Source organism: Antennarius striatus, chromosome 2, assembly GCF_040054535.1.
Source record: "Antennarius striatus isolate MH-2024 chromosome 2, ASM4005453v1, whole genome shotgun sequence".
Classification (NCBI taxonomy): domain Eukaryota; kingdom Metazoa; phylum Chordata; class Actinopteri; order Lophiiformes; family Antennariidae; genus Antennarius; species Antennarius striatus.
The window spans coordinates 9,115,788-9,141,391 of NC_090777.1; the positions used below are offsets into that span (position 1 = coordinate 9,115,788).

Consider the following 25,604-nt stretch of genomic DNA (forward strand, 5'->3'; position numbering starts at 1 on the left):
TTATTCCTCTGTAGTTGCCACAACTCTGCACATCTCCCTTGCTCTTAAAAATGGGCACCAGCACACTTCTCCTCCATTCCTCAGGCATCTTCTCACTATCTAAGATCCTGTTGACCAACCCAGTCAGAAACTCTACTGTCACCTCTCTAGACACTTCCATACCTCCACAGGTATATCATCAGGACCGACTGCCTTTCCACTCTTCATCATCTTCAATGCCCTCCTCACTTCATCCTGACTCATCTTTGCTACTTCCTGGTCCACAACAGCCACCTCTTCTAGTCTATGTTCTCTCTCATTTTCCTCGTTCATCAACTCCTCAAAGTACTCTTTCCATCTTCCCATCACACTACTGGCACCTGTCAATAGACTTCCATCCCTATCCTTAATCCCCCTACCTGCTACACATCCTTCCCATCTCTGTCTCTCTGTCTTGCTAACCAGTATAGATCAGTCCCTCCCTCCTTTCTGTCCAACCTAGCATACAAGTCATCATAAGCCCCTTGTTTGGCCTTTGCCACCTCTACTTTCGCATTACGCTGCATCTCCCTGTACTCTTGTCTACTCTCCTCAGTCCTCTCAGTGTCCCACTTCTTCTTAGCTAACCTCTCTCTCTGTATACACTCCTGTACCTCCTCATTCCACCACCAAGTCTCCTTATCTACTTTCCGTCCAGATGACACACCAAGTACTCTCCTACTTGTCTCCCTGATCACATTAGCTGTAGTTGTCCAGTCATCTGGAAGCACCTACTGACCACCCAGAGCCTGTCTTAACTCCTTCCTAAAAGTCATACAACACTCTTCCTTTTTTAGCTTCCACCATTTCGTCTTCTGCTTTGCCTTTGCCCTCTTCATCTTCCTCACCACAGAGTCATCCTACACCCCACCATCCTATGCTGTTTGGCTACACTCTCGTCTATCACTATTTTGCAGTCACTAACCTCCTCCGTCTACACATGATGTAGTCTAACTGTGTGCTCCTACCTCCACTCTTATAGGTCACCGTATGTTCCTGCCTCTTTAATTCAATAAATAAAAAAAAGTTCCCAAGGGGCAATTGAAGGCACATAAAGCAGGATTTGTTATGGTTGTGTTTCTTGCTCTGGTCATGTTTCTCTGCTCTGCTCTCCCTCTCCCTCTCTGCAGTTCTGGGGAGTGGCAGGAGGCTGTTCTGGGCTCGTGGGCAGAGTCTGATCCACACCTGAGTTTCATCAGGCTGAGTATCTGAGGCCTATTTAGCCACTTTTCCCCTGTTGTTCAGCGCTGAAAGATTTTCAATGTGCAATTTCCTCTGGGATTATTAAAGTAAGTATCTATCTATCTATCTATCTATCTATCTATCTATCTATCTATCTATCTATCTATCTATCATGCTCTATAGTGCCCACAAGAAAAGGTCACCCTGAAATGTGCAGTTTTTTTGCTGTATTGAGGGTCTGGGGACTCAGAACCAGTCAGTATCTAGTGTGACCACCATTTGCCTCATGCAGTGCAACACATCTTCTTCGCATAGAGTTTATCAGATTGTCAATTGTGGCCTGTGGAATGTTGGTCCACTCCTCTTCAATAGCTGTGCGAAGTTGCTGGATAATACTGGGAACTGGTACACGCTGTCGTATACGCCGGTCAAGCACATCCCAAACATGCTCAATGGGTGACATGTCCGGTGAGTATGCTGGCCATGCAAAAACTGGGACATTTTCAGCTTCCAAGAATTGTGTACAGATCCTTGCAACATGGGGTCGTGCATTATCTTGCTGAAACATGAGGTGATGTTCATGGATGTATGGCACAACAATGGGCCTCAGGATCTCATCACGGTATCTCTGTGCATTCAAAATGCCATCAATAAAATGCACCTGTGTTCTTCGTCCAGAACAGATGCCTGCCCATACCATAACCCCACCACCACCATGGGCCACTCAATCCACAACATTGACATCAGCAAAGCGCTCACCCACACGATGCCACACACGCTGTCTGCCACCTGCCCTGAACAATGTAAACTGAGATTCATCCGTGAAGAGAACACCTCCAAGAGAACACCTCTCCAACGTGGCAGACGCCATCGAATGTGAGCATTTGCCCACTTAAGTGTTACGGCGACGATCTGGAGTCAGGTTAAAACCCCAAAGAGGACGACGAGCATGCAGTTTAGCTTCCCTAAGATGGTTTCTGACAGTTGATGCAGAAATTGTTTGGTTATGCAAACCAATTGTTTCAGCAGCTGTCTGAGTGGCTGGTCTCAGACGATCTTGGAGGTGAACCTGCTGGATGTGGAGGTCCTGGGCTGGTGTGGTTACACATGGTCTGTGGTTGTGAGGCTGGTTGGATGTACTGCCAAATTCTCTGAAACGCCTTTGATGGAGAAATGAACATTCAATGCACGTGCAACAGATCTGGTTGACATTCCTGCTCTCAGAATGCCAATTGCACGCTCTCTCAATGCTTGTGGCATCTGTGGCATTTTGCTGTGAGACAAAACTGCACATTTCAGAGTGACCTTTTATTGTGGGCAATATAAGGTACACCTGTGCACTAATCATGATGTCAGATCAGCATGATGATGTGGCACACCTGTGAGATGGGATGGATTATCTCAGCAAAGCAGAAGTGCTCACTATCACACATTTAGACAGATTTGTGAACAATGTTTGAGAGAAATGGTAATATTGTGTATCTGGAATGAATTATAGATCTTTAAGTCCATCTCATGAAAAATGGGAGCAACAAAAAGGGTTGCATTTATTTTTTTGTTGAGTGTATATATATATATATATATATATATATACATATATATATATATATATATATATATATATATATATATATATATATATATATATATATATATACACACTGTAAATATATATTAGATTTGTACAGTATATCTTCACTCTTTTTCACTGCAGAGTATCTGTCTGTGTGTGGTGCATATATGTCTCTGTAGGTTCTCAGTTATCCAGGTCACGGTTATCCAAAGCTGTTTAAATCAATCCACTTGACTTTAAAGTTTCTTGAAGACGTTTCACCTCTCATCCAAGAGGCTTCTTTCGTTCTGGTGGTGCCTGGTCTTGTCCAAGTTTATTAACCCTGTGGGGTGTGGTCAGTGCTATTCACATTCCAATGACCATAGTTGGGACCCATCTGGGTCCTCATCAATGATTGATTGTAATTTTTTTTTTGTATTTTGCCAGATGTCCCAGTAAACACTCTGTGGACAAGTAGTAATGCAGATCTGTGTCATGCTCAGCAAAAAAGAAATAAATTCTGGTTCCTCTGTTTGAAGACTAAGTGCTTTCAACATGGACCCTGAATGAAAGTTCCCGTTTACACAGGAACATGACACAATCAATCTGGTGTCTACAAAAATCTTTAAAAGTGCAGTAGCTTGCAAATATTCAGTCGTGCTTTGGTATCTTGTCGGTGCCTTGGTTAAACAATTCAAGTTTACTAATCCAGTCTCCAAACGTCAAATCAATCCTTTGCAAACAAAAGGCATTCCCAGCAGAACAATTTGCAGCATCCCTTGGAGCCTGTCAGTCACGGGTACCGCTCCTATTTATTTTTCTGTTAATGGCACGCAAATGCTTTTCAAGTCTGGGACAGGTTAGCTGGTTCAGGGTTAGGATGACCTCGTCTGTTCAAATGTATGTCTTGAAAATGGCACTGCAAGTATATCGGCAAGCAAGTCTTCGTTTTCTTCTGCTCCAGCCATTGTGGGAGCAAAAAAGATTTTCCAGGTTCAAAACGCATGTAGATTTTTCCACTAAAGCTCTACGGTCTACTGAACTGACTCTTGTGATATGCATAGTGATGCCTTCTCAGAAGTGAGTATCCAATCACAGGAAACGTACATGTCAAGTCAAAGTGAGGCCAGCAAGGACTTACAGTCGCCAACTTATGATCTGATCGGCTATCAAATCTATCCATTAACTACATGTGCCCATTCACTCAGTGCACAGACACCTGCATTGTTGATTCTGAAGACCTTGGACAGATTTCATACAACCTGCCGGGTTGAGCCTGGCAAGTCAAGTTTGCTGTTTTTTGTTTTTTTTTAATTTATTAACTTCTTTTTCTTTTTCTGTTCCCAGTTGGATTAGCTTTCCCTGCTTTATTGATTTGGATACCTCCCTGCACTTGTGAAGTCTTGTGTTATTTACCTTTTGTTTTGAATTAATTATTGAACTACACCTGCTCAGTCTTTATTAACTGCATCTGGATGTTGCACTTCCTTGATCCCCACATCATATTTAACAGCTAATTAGAACTGAGTATTTACTGTGCGGATTGCATAATCTCCAGTGAAAAATCACATGGTTTTCTCTACTATTTGAAAACAGCCAAACCCTTTTGAGAGGAAATGCCAAAATCGAAAAATCACCCTGTTTAAGACAAGTTTATAGCTGTGCCCAAGCTGTATCTGCAGACCTATCCAAACCACTGTGTCCATATTTAAGTGAGTTCTGCTCAGGATGGAAAGGTGTGAACATGACTGCCTTTAAAGATCACAATGTCCAGGTTATAATTTAATGAAGACATCTGAGGTCTGCCCTTTCCGCAGTTAATATGTCTAGACCTTGGCCCGCTGTCCTCAATCTAGCTAATGCATGGGATCTTAGCAGATACACAGAGCTTTTATTTGAGTTATGATCATGCCTGTGTGTGTGGATGATTTTCTTTCCCTCATTCATCCCAGAGCCCTTTACCACTTGAGGAATGAGTGGCTGGCATGTGTCTCAACTCTTGTTTGTATACAGATGTCTGTGTATAACGCGTCATCACACCGGTACAAGAATAATTTGTCACTGAACTAAACAAAGCAGTTTTGGGCTCTACTGAGGAGTCAGTGAGTGATGGTTTTCTGCCAACTCATTTAATTTATGTCTGGAGGTAAAGTATCCATCTAAACCATGTTTGACGCTGAAAATTGCATTTTAGAATCCATGTTGGACCAATGCTCAAGCATTGGTTTGGGGCTCAAGCATTGGTCCATCATGTCATACAGAGTTGCTTTTGTCTGAACTAGTGTATAGTCAAGCTAAAGAAATAGATGATGATGTTGATGATTACTATTATAACCAGGTTGATGAGGACCCCCCAAAGTAGCTAAGCTAAAGATACAGAAATGCTCAAATTTTAACTCACACAGCGGCAGTGTGACATAATCTCCAGTTCAGGGCAGTATGATTCCACAGTGTCTTTATGAAGAAAATACTTATTGGTTGCGCATTACCAATCTCAACAATATATTAATTAGCCGACAGTAAGACAATAAACCTATAGACGATTTTTCTTCATCAGAGTTAGAACAGGGATGTTATCTCGTGATACTTCTCTCCAGTGTAAGGCTGCCCTGATATCTTCAAAGCTAGTGATGAATGTTGTGTGTAATCACTAAAAACAATTCAGAAAGTCCATCATCTTTTTCCCATGGACAACATCCAATTTAGGTTAAATAATCCAGAGAAGGTACAGGCAAACCTCGGTTTCCAACCACAATTTGTTCCGGAAATTCGAATACCAATTTGTTCGAATTCCAAATACATTTTTCCCATCACAAATAATGTCAATGTTCCAAGAACCTAGAAAACTACCTTTTGTCAACACAATTTTTCATTAGATGAAACTTCAAAAACACTAAACACTCAAAAACACTAAACACCAATAAACAAAAGGAAATACAATTTAAAAATTAGTGCATTATATCAGGAAGTTTGCAAAAGTGAGGTGTTCATCAACTATTAGGTGTTCCTAATAACTTTAGGAACACCAGATGTTCCTAAAGTTATTCAGGTTTTTTGTCATTTTATAGAAACCAAATTCTAGTTTTAAGCGACATCTGATGTTACAGCAAAAAACAGTAGCTGCTTCTTGAATAGTATTGTTTTCAATTATCCTGTTCCTGGTCACATAAATTGCGAGTTTTGCCTCTCTAGAGATAAATTTAAAAGCTGCCACTTTCTCTGATTCGATTTATTGTACCCAGCACCGTAAATGAATTTCCTGATACTTAAATTTTCACTGAACAAATTAAAAACATTCGTTAGAAGAGTGAAGAGCACTGCAAGTCTCCCACACTCACTGAAAGCATGAAAGACTGTTTCACGAAGGAGACAGAAGGGACACTGGCTGGACACCGCAGGGTTAAAAACAGGGATAAAAGCATTGGAACCAATGGCACCATGTAAAATCCTCCACTGGAGGTCGGCTGTTTTTTTCTTGAGGGGAGGTTTGTATAGAAGTCTCCACTGTGGGTTAGGTCCATTTCCCGTCATCCTGTTGGCCCAGGTAGTGGGTGCTCTGTTACACAGGTTTTTCTTGTTGATCACTTTTACACATTGTTTGTACAGTATTTTTTTGTTGGCCGTGTGCAGGCTGATTTGTCGTTCATCTCCGAGGAGAGGACCCTCCAGCTCTCCAAACAGGGAACTGATGTGGACCTCAGGGAAAGGATCTTTGCTGTCCGGCACAGTCCCTGTACTATAGTCCAGGAGGAGGTTTCTCTCCTTCCCGGAGAGTCTTTGCCTCCACAGTTGTAGCACCCTCTGAGCCACCCTGGTGGACTGGATGTTCAGCAGGGAGCTCACAGCCTGGGCATCCGCCAACGCTGGCCCGGCGTTGTCCACCAGCTGCTGGAGGGTCATGGTCCTGGTTTTGCAAAGCGCTGCAGAAAGCCCAGGTGTGGCTCCACTGCAGACATCCAGCCTGGCTCCATGCACTAGTGGTTCCTTCAGTAACCAGAACAGAGAGTCAGAGCTTTTTCCTGGGCTGCTTTTAAATAGGGCCCATGACTTAAAAACACCATGATAAAACGGAGGCAAACCATTTAACTTTAGAAACTTAGAGTCCATTAAAAACAGTGCAGCATCCAGGTCCAAGTTACTCACACGTTTGAATATGCAGCTGGCCACCTCTCTCCACGTCAGATCTGCTGGTCCGGTCAGAAACCGCTGGATAAACTGTAATCTGAACGTGGCTGTTCTACTAGCCAGGTGGATTAGGCCCTGTCCCCCCTCCTCTCTTGATAAAAACAACACTCCTTGAGGCACCCAATGCAGCCCATCCCAGAAAAAAAGTTAAGAAGTTTGGTCTGGATTTGGGCTAGAAACCCTGATGGAGGGTCCATACAGGCCAAGCGGTGCCACAGCTGTGAGGCTACCAGGTTGTTTATCACTAAAACTCGACCTCTGTATGACATTCTGGGGATGGAGTTTCCCTTCTATTTTTTCAATGACGCCCTCCCAGTTCTTCCTGGTTGTTGTCTCATCTCCCAGGTACACACCGAGATATTTGACACCATCAGTCTTCCAACACAAGTTTTGAGGAAGAACCGGGAGGTTGCCATGCCACTCACCAACAGCAAGGGCTTCACTTTTGTTCCAGTTTACTTTTGCAGCAGTTCAAACATTGAATGAGTTTGTCAAACTCACCAAAACATCAACAGCCTTCTGGTTTTTGATAAGAACAACAACATCAGCAGCATAGGCAGATAAAAGAATGCTCTCTCTAACACCAGGTAAAATCAAACCGTCGATGCTTTTGTGGATTTAACAGAGGAGGGGTTCCAGTGAGAGTGCGTAGAGCATCCCAGAAAGAGCACAGCCGTGCCGGATGCCCCGATGCACCCTGAAGGGGGCACACAAACTGCCGTTAAACTTCGGTATACTCTCAACGTCACTGTACAGCACCCGGATCTTGGAAATAAACTCGGTGCTGAACCCAAACTTCTCCATAGTTTTCCAGAGGAAGCTGTGCTCAACATGGTCAAATGCCTTTTCCTGATCTAATGAAACAAGACCAGCATTTATACCCAATGATCTGGAAACCTCCAAAACATCTCGAATTAGGTAGACATTGTCTGTCATGGACCTGCCGGGCACACAGTAGGTTTGATCCCGGTGGATGACCTGCTCCATAGCTTCCCTCAGCCTGGTAGCCAAAGCCTTGGACAGAATCTTGTAATCGGTGCAGGGCAGTGACACAGGGCGCCAGTTCTTGATGTCCTGCAGATTGCCTTTTTTAGGCAGGAGGGCAACAACTGCCCTCCGGCAGGACAGTGGCAAGGAGCCTGAGGCCAGATTATTGGTAAACACTTCTAGCATATCACATGCTAGAATGTCCCAGAAGGCTTTATAAAATTCGACCTCGGACCAAAGATATCGATCGTCGTCCCTGCATGTTCTGCAAGGCAGTGTAGAGTTCCTCTAACTCCAGTGGCCGGTTGAGTTGTGAATTTGTCTCCGTGGAGACCTGAGGTAGCTCTGCACAGAACTCCTCTAACAGTGGTTGGTTTACTCGGTATTCACTGTCATAGAATCTTCTTCTTTTCCTTTCGTCTTTTCCCTTCAGAGGTCGCCACAGCGAATCAATTTCCTCCATCTAACCCTGTCCTTTGAATCCTCTTCTCTCACACCAACTACCTTCATGTCTTCCCTCATTACATCCATAAACCTCCTCTTTGGTCTTCCTCTAGGCCTCCTGCCTGGCAGTTCAAAACTCAGCATCCTTCTACCAATATATTCACTATCTCTCCTCTGGACATGTCCAAACCATCTCAGTCTGACCTCTGACTTTATCTCCAAAACCTCTAACATGTGCTGTCCCTCTGATGTACTCATTCCTGATCCTATCCTTCCTGGTCACTCCCAGAGAGAACCTCAGCATCTTCATCTCTGCTACCTCCAGCTCTGTCTCCTGTCTTTTCTTCAGTGAAACTGTCTCTAGGCCAAACAACATCGCTGGTCTCACCACAGTTTTGTACACCTTTCCCTTCATTTTAGCTGAAACTCTTCTATCACACATCACACCCGACACTTTTCATTTTAGCTGAAACTCTCTAAAATTCACTGTCATACAATGATGAATAAAAACTCACAGCTCGCCTTCTGATCTGTCCAGGCTCTGTCAGCTCCTGTCCTGTGTCAGACAGCAGGGAGTGGATCACGTTGGTCTGTCCATGCTTCCTTTCCAGGCCGAACAAGAAGCTAGAGGGAGCATCCATCTCGGTGATGTTTTGCACCCTGGATCGGACCAGTGCACCCTGTACTTTAGTATCCAACAGGTCGGCTAAAGCCATTCTTTTGGACTTGAGGATTTCTGTACACCTCTGATTTCCTGTGGAAGCGCTTGTCTCTAACTCCATGATCTCAGTCTCCAGGTCTTTCATAGACTGGCAGGTGTCACGTGTGACGTTCAGAGTATATTGTTGGCACAGGAGTTTTATCTCTGTTTTGCCATAGTCCCACCACTGCCTAAGAGAGGTAAAATCAGGTTTTCTAAGTCTAAAAGTGTTCCAAAAATAACTGAAGATATCTCTAAAGCCTCTGTCTAAAGCTAAAGTTGAATTAAAATGCCAGTATGCACTCCTAGGTAAAATATTTCTCATCACAACGCGACATAAAACCAGAGAATGATCAGTATAAGCAGCTGGCATGATATTACAGTCTTTAAAAACATTGAAATGGTGTTTAAAACAGTAAAAGCGATCCAGCCTGGCTAAAGACACCCTACCTGAAACAAACTAAACAAAAACAAATTGATACAAAAGTCAAACCTTTAAAAGCCATAACTGGTACTGTAACGTTGTGTACGGTTTGGTGAAGTTACTGACGTAGGTTAGCAAAATGTGATCCGCCCAAAATGAATGAAAACAATACTCTCATAAAAGAGATGCATACATGTCAGATACTCATGAATAAGAGCGTTTCCTTCTTCAAAGTGTTTTCCTTTCTTTCTGTCTGATGCACAAACACACACAATGAGTGACAACGCTAAGAAGGGTAAATGGAATCCATTATTCAGCTGACAGGATATTTTTAGAAACACCGCAGTGACTTTAGAATTATTTATTAGGAAACTGATAATTAAAACATGTACATTTAGTTGGGGGAAAAGTCAGCCAGAAATCTCAGAGAGAGAATGAGATAGAAGGAGAGAGGAGGAGGTGTGGGGCAGGAGGGGGATTTGTATTCCCCAGGGAAACTCTTCTCCCTCCTTGCTGTTCTATATTTAGCTCAACCACTGCAGCATCTATTTAGCTGCTGCTGGAAACACATGAGGGTTTATCTACATACATATTGAGTAGATACTACTGGAGGAATGAAGCTACACACATGCTTACAAACACACATAGGAAAACACAAAACCACTCGCAAAGTCTTCACACATTTACAATTATTGTGATGAAAAAGGGAAAGACAACAGCCCTCGCTGGCTCCAGAGAATTCATTACCAAATCAACTCTCACACCATAACTTAGACGTTAATCCTGCAGCCTCACATGAACAGAAGTCTTTCGACACTAACACAAATGGTCATCGGAGCAGAAGCGCAAGGGAACAGAAGTCATACAGGTTGAACAGGTTGGAGAAAAACATCAGCACTTCCTGTAACGATGTTCAAACTCCTTTACAGTCATAGACTTCTTGGATCGTCACCATCGAGCCATCCAGCAGTTTTATGTGACATTAGGGTCCTTTACCTACCTGACTGTCATGTAAGTTATTAGTGTCACGTGAATCAAGCAGGTGAAACTGCCTCCAGGTTGTGACAAATTGTTTAAAGTTGTGATATGATTAAAAATGCTCTAAATCCAATTACTAATGACAAGATAAGACACATTTGATAGTGATTGTGTTAAAACTGGCAGTAAAACAAGCTACTAGACTGAAATGTTGAAACCGACCTCCCTAAATATTTCCATGAAAGCCTCCATGAATTTTCTTGGAAATCATTTCAACATTTTTGCATAATCAGGGAATATGCTGGAAGACCTCAGTCTGTGATGTTGTGCAGTCAACCCTATACATGCATCAAACTTGAGTGGGTTCCTTCATGCCAATGCCCTGTCCAAAGAGTACATTGGGGGTTTTTTTCTTCTTTTTTTTTTTTTCTTTTCTACTCTTATATATTTTCTATTGGTGGTAAAATGTCTGTTTTCAAGATTTTTTTTCCACAACCCCTAACTGATCTCAATCAGCTGCTCCTCTAAATATTTATTTCTGTGTAAACTGCTTCTTTTTGTCTTTGGATTATTTCTAGAAACACACACACACACACACACACACACACACACACACACACACACACACACACACACACACACACACACACACACACACACACACACACACACACACACACACAGCAGCTGCTGACAGGTCAGCTCTCCCAGGACAGCTCCTCCCCAGTGCCCTGGCCCATGTCCTGTTTAGCTCTGTTTAATATTGGAATATACAAGGAAGGGACCTAAAGAAGGGATTTAGAGGAGTGGGAAAGTGAGTTGTTGAACGGCAACGGGTCCTGGACTCTTGTGTATTCCACTGGTACCTCATTTCTCCTGTAAGGGTGGATATAAAAAAGAACTAGATGAAGGCAAGGAGGGATAGACCAGCTAAATCAGACAAATCAAATCTCTCAAATTTGTTGAAAGATAAAACTCAAACCATACCTCCAATTCTTCAGTGCCTCTTATTATATGAATCAATAAGGTGAGTTAAAAGGAAATCTACATGAATTTTCCCAGGAACATTTTCCTCTAATGCTCCTCATAGACCTGCTTTAAGATAATCTAGGCCACTCTTTCCACATTAAAAAACGCTGCTAAGTCTACATTATAAGCAATAAATGATTAATAGTTCAAACGCTGTTAATGTAGGCATACCTGTTTGGAGTTTGCTGCATACACTTTAGCAGTAACGTGGATGTGTTCTTTTAATGTGGTTGGAGCTTTCACAATGTTCAGACAAGGTTACCATGGTGATTTACCCACATTGGATAACCACTAGCTAATCTGCAAGTCTGTGCTGAGACAGATTTCTGCTGTAAGGTTTCACACACAGGCTAGAGTACTCAAGACCTCAATTACTCAACTGAAACTATAATACACAGATGAAGATGGGTCACAGTACCACACAATACAGATTATTAGCATATAAAAAAGTTGGGGTTCTCCCTCATCCATATTTGCAACAAGCTCCAGTTGGATTTTATCAGCGGCAACTGATCCTGATGCACTTTTAGTCATGGTTTAGCATCTTGAATGTATGTACTTTGCCAGCTTTACCAGTGGTTCTACAATCACTAGCGAAACTGTAGTTTAGTATTGTTTCATCTGAGTCTATAGTTACTATTTCCGAAAGTTATGAATGGTTCCTTAGAGATAATTTCATATGCATCAATATGAATCCTATTGATTCAGGTCAGCGAACATACAGACTCATGTAGATGCAAAGTTTGACCCATTATTAGCTTATAAATATCAGGATATGTCTCATCCCTCTTCTCTACCCAGAAACCAGTGTCCAATTGTTTTTACCAAGGTTATATTTTTTTAGTCCATTTAGTTCATCGTAATTATATGTATTAATTGAGTGTCTCTCGAGATTGAGGAGTAATTCCCTTAATACTCCAGAGACATTTAAACCTTACTATTCTTGCAGATGGAATGAGGATGAGGAGAAATTGAGTTTTTATTCAGTGAACATTCCTGTTGAATCTGTTTTTGCAGCAGTGCACCAGCACAATGCCATGATCAGGGGCCAAACTTTAATATACTCGACTTTTGGTTAATTTAGCCTATATCTAACCACCCCCCCCAAAAAAAAACAAAAAAGAAGAAGAAATAAACAAACCGAAAAACAAGCAAACAAACAACAACAACAACAACAACAACAAAAAACAATTGGCCCATACTGCATGCACTGTGTTACACTTTGTCACTTTGCAGTGCCAGGAGTCCTGCAGCTACCCCCAGTAGGGCAGAATGAGTGATTAATGATCATCCTCAAGGTGGTGAGCTATAGGCTTTCGGCGAAGTTTAGATATCTCTCTTCCCCCACATACTCCAATTGTGAATATCTATTTACATATGTAAATAGATACTCACAATGGGAGTGTGTTTTTTATCGATCTAATGATTAGATATCTAGTGATTAGATAAACATCAATAAAACATTTTAAAAATAAACTAGGAACTAATAGGTGTCTCGATTCAAAATGCAAAATTCAAAATCAGATTCAAATTCCTGACACACAAATTCATCAGATAACAATTAATCATGTATAAATCTTCTTTGTACATGATTGGATGCCTCTTTCTGTTGCGGTAAGCATTTCTGTCATTTCCTGCTGTGTTTGTTCGACTGTGGCGTCTTCTTTCACTGTTGTCGTACAATCACTGTTAATATCTCGTGTCGTTTCAAAACTGTAGAGGAAGCTAGTTGTTTTTTCCAGCTTAAAATTTGATAGCGGAAGTTATCACGTATTCCGGCTAACCTCCTGCGAGTGTTTTATTATTAGGGTAATCTGCCATAGTTTAGAGCTAACTTAGCTGCTAGTCAGGGAAACTCTTCCCTCTCTCCACTCTCCTCCTTCTCCCTCTCTGTGTTGCACAGTGCGTCTGATGTTTAGTTTATCCCCCCACTTTCTTCAGCAACAAGGGCACCTACACGAAGTGTTGTGCTTTTTCTCTGATGGAAGCAAGGCTTAGCCAATAGAAGTCTTTTGTCCGTTCCATGGTTGAAAATATAGCTGTGCCACCTAGCCAGGTATCTTTAGCTGGCGCAGATCCACCATCTCTGGTTAGCCACTCCCCAGCTCAGGTTAGCCGTGCAGTCAGGAAACATGAAGCATAGTGGCAGGTGAAAGCTTCGGGTTCACCACCAATCACCACAACCACTTCATGTATTGAACAGCTTTTCACCGCTCAGCGACACACCCGCTGAGAAAGACACTCTGGTAATTGGCAGCTCTGTGGTGTGGCATGGTAAACTAACAACACTAGCGACCTAGTCAAATGTATCCTGGGTGTCAGAGCAGGCGACATTGAGTCATTGTTGAAACTGCTGCCTAAAAATAATTGTAAATAGATTGTAATTCGTGTAGGCAGTAGTGACACCTGTTACGCCAATCAGGGGTCACGAAAATAACAGCCAGTCGGCATGCAGCTACGCAAAAACAATGTCAGACTCCGCAGTGTTCTCTGGTCCCCTTCCCAACCTGACCAGTGATAACATGTTTAGCCACATGGCACTCAACCGCTGGCTGTCTAGATGGTGTCCTGCTAATGACATACAGTTTATTGATAATTGGTGGACTTTTTAGGGAAAACCCAGTTTCATTTGGAGAAACGGCATACATCCTACTTGGAATGGCGTTTATTTCCAACCCAAAACAATGACCCACAGTTGGGACCAGGATGCAGAGTCGCAGTCTTACACACGTCTCTGCACTCCTAGAACAGTCACCTTCTGCCCTGTCACCTACTGCATTGTCACTTACTGCACTGTCACCCACTGTACTTTCGCCCACAGTACACACTATACAGACTGTGTCTGTCCCCTGACAGTTTAAAGGTAATTCATGCAAATCATTTCACGTCCAGAGGAAAGCAACTGGACATCAAAACTAAATAAAAATAGCTGAAGGAAATAGCTGGAGCATGCCGATGAAAATCGCCGAAGTGACCCGAACGATCCCGATCATTAAATATTCACTCATCTCATCCAATGAAAAACAAAAAGATTATATTTTTACAAGCTAAACCCACAAAATGGTGTACGACAAGGCAAGGACGACCGATTGAAAGAAATTAAGAATCCAGTGTTATATAGCAGAGTTTGTGTTAAAATTCTAATTGAACAACAAATGGTGAATGCTGAGAGGGGGTAGGAGTGGTGACAGACCGATCAGAAGGTCAATGAAAGATATTATCAATACATTTTTGTAGTCTTAGACTTTTGATCCCTATGACCGGCAGGAATAACCAGCGATGCATGAAAAAGTGTATTCACTTCGCTTGCTATTTTTCATGCCTTTTTAAATTGAAATGAAAAATCATGTTATCGAATTAAAAAAACAAAAAACTAAACTAAACTATGACATACCAATGGTGTTGGTGGTAATGGTCAAAGTTCAAATGTCTTCCAGTCCAAATAAAACTTACAAGTAAACATTGAGTAATACCAGGAATCAAATTTATTAAAATCAAAGTGTCTAAGTCAAAGTTAAAATGTCTTCTAGTCCAAGTAAAACTTACAAGTAAACATTGAGTAATATTTTGTTTGACAGTATCTTCACCAAAGTGAATGCAAGTTTTCAATTGTTGAATCTCACATTTATACCTGCATAAAGTAGGATAGAAATAAAGATAATTAAGCTTGAACTGTTGACTTTAGTGTATTTTTGTAGGTAAACTGAACAAAAGATTTTGCCATCAGAATGCACCAGAATGCAGGAAAACAACCCCATTTTCTAAAAAATTTCCCAGGGAAGGCCCCCCGGAACCCCCCATGGGGGGTAACCCTCCAATGCACCCTCGCAACAAGCATTGGTCATCTGCGCACTGCACCACTGTCTTGGACACAGAGTGTGGCTTTTTGTGGCTTGCTCAATTCTTTTACAATTGGCTACAGTGGCTTCGTCATACTACCTCCTAGTGAAAGCCCAGCAGAGGGTTGTGTCAGGAAGGGCATCCGATGTAAAACATTTTCCAAAACAGTATACAAATCGAATATATGACTTCCAGGCCTGAGTTAAATATGAGCGCCATCGGTGCTGTTCACCTACAGGGTGCCGGTGGAAATTGGACTACTATTGGTTGAAGAAGGAGAGGAGGAAAGTGTGTTCGTAGGAAGAGAGAGAATAGGAACACGTAGAGTATAGGACTGAGAGTAGGGACGTTGAATATTGGTAAGGTAGAATATTGGAAAAGGTAGAGACTTAGTTGACATGATGCAGAGGAGGAAGGTAGACATATTGTGTGTCCAGGAGACCAGGCGGAAAGGTAGCAAGGCTAAAAGTTCACACGGGGAGAGCATGCAAACTCTGCAGAGTGGGACTCGAACCCAGAACCACTGTGTTGTGAGGTGACAGCGCTACCCACTACGCCACCGTGCCGCCCACTTTCTGAATTTCTTCAATAATAAGATCCTGTTCATCATAGACAAAACTAATGGCATCCTGTCCTCCGCCAACTCTAGTCTTTCTTCAGATCCGAAAAACACACGTCTGACTCTTCAACCTTTTGGTTCTATGAATGTATTTTCTCCAATACAGATCAGTCTCCTCAGCTAAACCATCCTCCTGTTTGTTGATCCAATTCCATCAAAGCTCATCAAAGAAGCTCTAGCAGCCACTTACTTAATATAATTAACATGTCATTATCACTAGGATACATACCACTTTCTTTTAAAGTAGCTGTAATCAAGCCCCTTCTCAAAAAACCTAACCTGGACCCTGCTGTTCTAAATAATTATCAATCCATATCAGATCTCCCATTCTTATCCAAGAACTTGGAGGAAATAGTAGTAAATCAGTTTTGTGATTTCTTTAAATCCAAGTTTATTTGATAATTTCCAGTCAGGTTTTAGGGAACATCATAGTATGAAAACAGCACATATCAAGGTTAGCAACAACCTTCTAACAGCTTCAGACAGAGGACTTGTTTCTATACTGGTTCTCTTGGACCTTAGCGCAGCTTTTGACACAATTGACCACAATATTCTATTGAAAAAACTGGAAAAAACAGTTGGTATTAAGGGATCAGCATTGACGTGGTTTATGTCCTATTTAACTGACTGTTCCCAGATTGTTAACCTTAATAATGACTACTCCCTGTCCACTACAGTTAGTTATGGAGTTCCTCAAGGCTCAGTTCTTAGTGCATTATTGTTAATCTTATACACACTTCCTCTAGCTAATTTGATAAGGAAACACGCCATCAACCTCTATTATTATGCTGATGATACGCAACTGTATCCATCGATTAAACCTGATGAAGTCTGTCAGTTGGGCAAATTATAAGAGTGTATCAAAGAAATTAAAGGTTGGACAACCAATAACTTTTTGCATCTAAATTCTGGTAAAACTGAGGTCATTGTGTTCGACCCAAAATCCTTTAGGTATGTAGTGCTTGGAGACGTAATTGCTTCCGATGGCATCAGTTTTGAGGCCAAAACCTCTACGAGGAATCTGGGTGTCATATTTGATCAGGATCTGTCATTTAACTCACACATAAAACAGGCATCTAGAGCAACCTTTTTGTATCTCTGAAACATTGCTAAAATTGGGCATATTTTAAAACAGAATGATATGGAGAAATTAATCCACGCTTTCATCACTTCCAGACTAGATTACTGTGACTCACTTTTTTCAGGCTACCCCCAAAAACTCACTGAAGACACTATAAATAATCCAAAGCTGTTTAAGTCAATCCACTGAACATTAAGAAAGTTCTTGAAGATGTTTCGTCTCTCATCCAAGAGACTTCTTCAGTTCTGAAGGTCGCTGGCCATGTCCCCCTTATTAACCCTGTGGGGTGTGGTCAGTGCTATTCAGATTCCAACAAGCTGCCTGGCTCCTCAACGATTGTTGGGTGTCAAAGGGGGTCGTTGAAATGTGAGTTTCACCTTTTTATGCTAATGAGGGTCATTGGCATGAGACACATCACCTGGGTCAATCGGCTGAGACAATATTTTAGGGAGTTTTTTTTTGAATGGACATGATTGTAAATGGGAGAAAGGTAATGTCACAGACCTCCCCCCCTGTTCAGAGATGGCTTCTCCACTTTGATGTGAATGGCCTCTTTCGCTCTTCTCTCCAACCATTTATCTTCCCTGTCCAAGATCTGAACGTCCCTCTTCCTTCTGGATAACCATCACTTGGATAACTGAGAACCTACACAGACATCTTAGAAATAATCCAGAATGCTGCTGCCAGTTTCCTAACAAAGACCAGTACCACTGACCATATTTCTCCTGTGTTGGCTTCTCTGCACTGGCTCCCTGTGAAAGATAGGATAGATTTTAAAATACTCTTCACTTACAAAGCCCTTCATGGCCCGGCACCGACTTATCTGAAGGAACTTTTAGTTCCAAATACTACACCTAGAGCATTACGTTCTCAACATACTGGCCTACTGGTGGTTCCCAGAATCTACAAAAGTAGGAGAGGGGCTAGAGTCTTTAGGTATCAAGCCTCCGTTTTGTGGAACCACCTCCCTACCTTGGTTTGGGAGGCAGACACCCTCTCATTATTTAAGACTAAACTTAAAACTTTTCTTTTTCAAAAATTTAAAAATTTAGGCGGCTTAGGCTGAGTTCTTTGTCTTATAGTACTACTCATCAAGACACACTAAGCTCCTCTCTCCTTCTCTCTGAAGCCTCTCTGTTACTACTGGAGACTAGGAGACCTCTTTCTCTCCTAGTCTCCAATCAGACCCTACTAACTCAACTACTTCCCTGGAGTCTCTATGTCCTCACAGGTTTTCTCAGGTTCACCCCTCATCCGCCCGTCTGCTGTGGACCTGCTCCTCCCATCCTACCAGTATCACCCCTCATCTAACCTTCGGCTGGGGTCCTTCTTCCTTTCTTCCTCCGTGCCATGATACAGTCATCCATGCAGCTTTAATTGTGCTCTGAACTTACCAACTACATGATTGGGAACATGTATTGAAGACAGCAACCCAGGAGTCAGTGAACGCAGCCTGACTTTCCCTTCCCTACCTCAGTGCCCGCATCATATCATCTAAACTTAGCCCTAAAGACACGGACTCTATCTGGCTTATCTGCCACTCTCTCTTTGTCTCTTTCTTTGCTCTTACCCTGTCCTTACCTCCATTTTATTTCTTTTTCCACACAACCAGTTAAGACGGATGGCCGCCAAAAAGAGTCTGGGTCCTGCCTGGAGTTTCTTCCTCACTGAGGGAGTTTTTACTCGCCGCCGTTGCTTATGCTTGCCCTGGAGGGTGCAGTTGGGTTTTTCTGTCTATTCTGTCTGTGCTTTGAAATGTTGCCATAATTAAGCGCTTTATAAATAAAACTTCATTGATTGATTGATTCTTCAACATTCATTCATTCATTTTCAATACCCACTTTGCCAGCTGTCCCAGATCGCTGGATGCTGGTGCTAATCACAGCCAACTGGTGCCGTGAGGCAAGGGACACTCCTGGCACAATGCCAGTGCACCGCATGATCAATTCACCTAAGCTGCAAGTTTTTGGGAGAAGGAGGAGAGAGAACCCACGCAGACACAGGGAGAACAAGCAAACTCCGCAAAGAGCAGGACTCAAACAAGAAACGGCTTTGCTGTGCGGTGGCACAGTCGGTCGCTACCCACTGCAGCACCGTGCCTCCTTTCTTTATCACTGTGATTCTTATTTTGCTGTTGAAAACTACAGGACAGATTTTGTGTTCTATGTTGGAGTGTGATTTCATCTGGCACTCAATTTATCACCTCCCAGATACATCCGTTTCACACCTTGTAGCAGTCAGTGACCACATGCATCAGAGCATCTTTTATATTGACAACAAAACCACAAGAGAGCAGCAAATAGTAGAAAATAATGTAACTATGCACCTGCTGAATTTTGAGGCCATTCACTAGTCTGAGGCAAAAGGGCAGATAATTCTTTATGTCTTCTTTGTTGTGTCAATAAATGTCTTACTTTAGCTATGGCACGACACACAGTTGTAGTAGGTAGCATTATTGTCACACAGCAAAAAGGTTCTGAGTTCGATTCCTTTGTGTGTGGAGTGTATGTTCTCCTTGTGCTTGTGGGGTTTCTCCAGTTTTCTCCCACCTCATGTACCGTCGATGAATTGGGCACATCAAAATTTCCATACATATGAGATTGAGTATGGCTGTGTGTTCCTCTAGTCTTTTGTGTAACCCATGATGAACTGGTGTCTCGTCTAGGGTGTTCCCCGCATTTTATGTTTCACATCAGACCCATGACCCATGACCCACAAGGTGGATAACCAGTTGTCGATAAAAAGATGGATGGGTGGATGAATGGATGCATGGGCATTGTCCTTATACAAATACAGAATGTCTTTACCCAACAGCGGTAATGGGCCTTTAGTTATATCTTGTGTCTGCTTGTGTTCAACTACCTTTCCTACAAGGCAGATGCTAGCAGGAAGGTTGAAAACTTAAATACCTAGTCTTTATTTGTTCCTATTTACTTCACTTAAATTCCATGGAGATCCCACTTGTTCTGCTCCCTCTTAACTTTACAGATTGATTTAAAACCAGGCTTCTCCTTTCTCATGGGCTGCTTGTTAGTTTAACTGAGCTGTCTCTGGATAAGACGTAGCTTTCCTTCTGCATGTGTGTGTGAAATTGCATTTACATAGGTATATTAAATGGTTTGTGAAGGCCTGGTATTTAAAAACTAATACAATTTTATTTCTACTTTTTGTAGGTTAGTCTGCCAATGTTATTGTATTTTTTTTCTTTTAATTTTGAGTTCAGGTCACTGTTAAATTAAGATTGAATTCAATTTTATTGATCCCCAATGGGGAAATTGTTTTTTTTCACTCAAGCTATACATATGTGTTAGACATGCATTTTAACATTGTGTGCAGGTTCCTGAAACAAACACGAAACACACTTGGGGCCTGTAAGCATGCAAGTACAGTGCAGGTGAGGCAGAGTGACGGGCCGCAACTTCGGGGTGCGCCCCAACTGAGCATCTGGTAAGGGGGACAGGGCCTTGCTCAAGGGTGCCTCGGCAGTGACCAGGAGGTGAGCTGACACCTTCCATTGTCAGCTCACACTCCAAAGATGGCTGGGCGGGAGTGGGAATCGAACCGCCAATCCTGTGATCATAGGACGCCCGCTTTACCGGTAAGCCACTGCCGCCCAGATTATACATTCATTGTTATATACCACATTTTTACAGCAGTAAGAACAAATGGATTATGTCATAGACAGTGATTGATGACATGTTGGTTATATTACTAAAATAGACCTGATATGACTGATTATTATTATATGATATCATTGTCAGGGAGACAATGCTGAACTCGTGAGTTTTAATTTTGTTTCTTTATTTTTTAGTGTGATAGTTTGAGGTGGGAATGTGCCGTTACTCCACTACATTTAGTCAACTACTGTTATATAAACAGCACAGAAATTACGATAAAGAGAGAAATAAAAAGAGCGAGAGAGACATTCACAGCCCCACATGCTGTGATTGCTTCAGCTTCCCATCCACGGCAAAACCTCTGAGGTTCAGGACGTCCTGGATACGCAGTGAGACATGATTGCAAAATATCTCCATGGATTAGGTACGTCAGAAAGTGAAAAGCCATTTGTTTTCTAATATGACTATGACTAAACTTGAAAACATGGCTGCATCACAGCAGATAGTAGGGCTTGTTCATATAAAATTGTTGGTACCCCTCTGTTAATGAAAGAAAAACCCACAATGGTCACCAAAATCACTTTTGGTGACCATTTATTGTTACCAAAGTGACAAGAAATGAAAATTTATTGAAAATTAAACAATCAAAATCAGACATTACTTTGGAATGGTCATTCAACAGAAATATATATATATATATATATATATAAATATATATAAAACTATTGAAACAGGCCTGGACAAAAACAATGGTAACCATAACTTAATATTTTTTGTTGCACAGCCTTTTGAGGCAATCACTGGAATTTAACAATTTTTGTAGCTGTCAATGTGACCTCTGCACCTCTCAACAGGTATTTTGGTCCACTCCTCGTGAGCATAGTCCTCCAGTTGTCTCCAGTTTGATGGGTGTCTTCCCCAGATGTCATGTTTCAGCTCTTTCCACAGATGTTCAATCGGATTTAGATGTGGGCTCATAGAAAGCCACTTCAAAATAGTCCAATGCTTTTCTCTAAGCCATTCTTGGGTTTTTTTGGCTGTGTGTCTGGGCTCATTATCCTGTTTGAAGACCCATGATCTGCGACTGAGACCAAGCTTTCTGACACTAGGCAGCATATTTCTCTCAAGAATGCCTTGATAGTCTTGAGATTTCATTGTACCTTGGACTGATTCAAGACACCCTGTGCCAGATGCAACAAAGCAGCCCCAGAACATAACTGAACCTCCTCCATGTTTCACAGTAGGGACAGTGTTCTTTTCTTCATATGCTTGATTTTTCTCTCTGTGAACATAGTTGATGTTCCCCACCAAAAAGCTCCAGTTTTGTCTCGTCTGTCCAAAGAACATTATTCCAGAAGCTTTGTGGCTTTTCCACATGCATTTTCGCAAATTCCAGTCTCGCTTTTTTATGATTAGCTTTCAACATTGGTGTCCTCCATGGTCGTCTCCTACTTTGGCTCAAACAACGACGAATAGTGCGATCTGACATTGATGTACCTTGGTCTTGGAGTTCACCTTTAATTTCTTTGGAGGTTGTTCTGGCCTCTTTGGATACCTTTCAAACTATCCGTCTCTTCAATTTATCGTCAATTTTCCTCTTGCGGCCACGTCCAGGAAGGTTGGCTACAGTCCCGCAGATATTAAACTTTTGAATAATATGTGCCACTGTTGTCACAGGGACATCAAGCTGCATAGAGATAGTCTTATAGCCTTCACCTTTAACATGCTGGTCTATAATTTTCTTTCTGAGCTCCTGTGACAACTCTCTCCTTTGCTTTCTGCTGTCCATGTTCAGTGCAGTACACACCATGTCACCAAACAGCACAGTGACTATTTGTAATCCTTTAAATAGACAGACTGACTACTTATGAGATTCAACACACCTGTGATGCCAATTACAGGAAACACATGAGTTATTTATGTCCCTCTGGTCAATTTTTTTTCAATGTTTTACAGAGGTAACATCATTTTTGGCCAGGCCTGTTTCAGTAGTATGTTGTTTTTTTTAAATATGTTGAATGGCAATTAAAAAGTGATGACTGATTTTGATTGTTAATTTTCAATTCATGTATTTATTTATTACTTTTGTTAGTTTCAAGTGTTTTCAATAAATATTGTGGATTTTTCTATCATTATAATCTGTATGGATTGGAACCAGAAGTAAATTCACTGACAGTACGTCACTGTGAACACTTCAACAGAGCTTCTAATGTCATTCAACGTTCTTACATTGCTACAGCAATGGATACTAGTTCTGTAGAAAAATGTGGTGTAATTCTTGTTCATTTATTCATTTCCCTAAAGACAGGAAAGTCTTTACGTCAACTATTCCATATATTTCATGCTAATCATAGAGAAATAAACCCCTTTCAACCCAATCATGACAACAGGACAGAGTGGGCAGATGAAGCAAAGAACAAAATGGAAGGAGAAACTGGTGATCTCCCTCTCTCTCTTTCCTCCTTTTCTCCCTCCCTATTATTCACTATACTGTTTTTGCACAGAGAACTGACTCCCACACTATTCTGCCTGGCCTATTTATCACATTGATCAGCTTATAAAGAAGTTGGATACCCACAGAAAGCTTGTAAATAAAATGTGCATATGAGAGGAATTGTGAATTTTATGCTCATTCTGGCAGATCCGTGATGCTTTTGCTCCTCACAGGTTTGCTGACAGGCTCATTTTACTTGCTTGGCCTTGTGACACCAATCACCACAGATTAAACTTTTACTCACTTAGCTCAAAGAATGTCGATCAATCCAGCTCAAAATTTCTTTTTTTTCTCCACAAACTGGGAAACAATTTGAAATCTATTCATCTGCCAATGTGAAGGAACATTAGAAAAGATTATTTTAGCAACCCCTTTATTTGGACATATTTCTGAATTAGAAGGATTCTGTCCTGCCCTTGTTGCATTGTCCGAGCAGGTTCTGTGGAAATGTCAAACCTGGATTGCTGCTCAGGGAACACGTGGTCACCCTTTACAGCAATTTATGCATGTTTTTGAATCATTTAAACTTTCCCTTAATAAGAAAAAAAATCAAACAAAAACTGAGATGGATCCAATTTATGTCATGCGTCACCCTATTCTGTCGCACTATATTTAAAGAATGCCATCTATTGTGTCTTTGCTTTGGCACCTGCAAAATAGATATATGTATATACTGTATGTGTGTGGGTTATATATATATATATATATATATATATATATATATATATATATATATATATATATATATATATATATATATAGAAATACTATTCAGTTGTCCCTACAGGAAGCATGAATAAGTACACCCAGAATATATTTTGAAGCCAAACATTATCACCCCTCATGTCTAAAAACTAGCAAAAATAAATAAATAAATAAATAAATAAATAAATAAATAAATACATAAATAAATAAATAAATAAATAAATAAATAGATCAATCACCTCTCTGAAATCATTGCAAAACGTTTCCAATCGATCTGGAATCATCAACTGAAAATAGCACCACCTCTCTCAGTCTCAGGAGAAAAGTCATATCTCCACCACTCCTACACTGAAATAAATGAATTAATGACATTTGCATTTCATCAGCAGAGAGCTGTGATACTGCTGCTGCGTTCTTTACAGATTCAGCAGTGTATCCGTAGATTGTCAGTGGTGGTGTTGCATTCAGCGTTGATTAATCAGTATGTGTTCCTACAGTTTCAGTCATGTTATTGCAGGAAAGGAAAATATGTACAACACTCCTAATTAACTATAACAAGACAAGGCCTCTGCCCCTTGGACTACAGCATATTGATTCCAGTCAAGCAATAGACAATGCAACTACCGCACAAACATTTTTCACCTTCTTTCTACTCAGGCAAGAGGTTACGTGTGATGTTTCTATATTGTCTCTGCATTAACATTAAAGATTTCTGACATAAAATCTGACGGCTGGTCACCATAAAGCTCCATCAAAAGAATAACACACGTTTTAGCCTAAATTATAACGTTTCGGGCGAGTGATCCCCTCAATCCACAACCTTGATTTTCCCACCAGTGTGACGTAAAAAATGGAAAGCATAATAGCGTGTGTTGTGAGTTCCTACCGCACAGCAGCTGCATCCATGCACAGGTCTTGTAAACGGTGGAGGTGTTGCAGAAGAAGAAGAGCGCCATACAGGCGATGCAACTGAGGATCAGCACCATGGACAGCAGCACAAATACGGAGGCCGCCTTGAAGGCTCCGGACGGGATGGAGCTGAAATCGGAGAAGCTGCCCACGCAGGTGAGCTCCCTGCTGGGCGACGGCCCGGTGCCCACGCAGTAGTGGAAGAGGCCGAAGTAGCCGGCCTGCGGCGTGTTGACGCTGTCGCCGATCCAGTAGGGCTGGATGAACACCACCACGTTGACGATGGCGAAGCAGATGGTGAATATGGCCCACAGCACCCCGATGGCCCGGGAGTTGCGCATATAGTTGTCATGGTAGATCTTGGAGGCTTCTTGGGAAGGCAACATGTTTGGTTATTTTCACTCCTCACACCTCACTTTTCACCCTGTCCTTCTCCCTTGTAGGCTCTCAGAAGAAAAAATGTCACAAATCCAGACAGCTCCTCGGCCCTCACTGCCCAGATGTTGTATTTTTTCGTCCACAAAGGTCTTCTGCGCTAAAAAAATTTCCCCGCTTTGGCTGTTTCTTATGTAGCTTTCAAAGGGCCTACATAACCGCACGGTATAAGCGAGACCCGCAAATATGATATGATGACAAGATAAACATAGAAAAAGCGAGTAAGGGAAATGCTACATTGACGCGTAGAAAATCATAGCCTACCTACACCGATAATAAATAATTTACCAAGACCAGTGATTCAACATTGCTATCTACGGCACGCTTCCTGGGGCTACACCATGAATGATTAAAAAAACATCGAAACATTTTTTTTTTTTCTCACAGTGGCCGGGTGGAGGGGGC

General features: G+C 41.7%; 1 protein-coding gene across 1 annotated transcript in view; it reads right to left on the reverse strand.

Annotated features, from left to right (window-relative positions):
* LOC137612410 (LHFPL tetraspan subfamily member 4 protein-like) overlaps window positions 1-25,150 on the reverse strand; it is a 40,437-nt gene extending 15,287 nt beyond the window's left edge. The window contains exon 1 of the mRNA XM_068340918.1: window positions 24,742-25,150. Coding sequence (XP_068197019.1) covers window positions 24,742-25,150 — 409 coding nt within the window. The remainder of the gene's footprint in view (window positions 1-24,741) is intronic.
* Window positions 25,151-25,604: the final 454 nt, after the last annotated feature.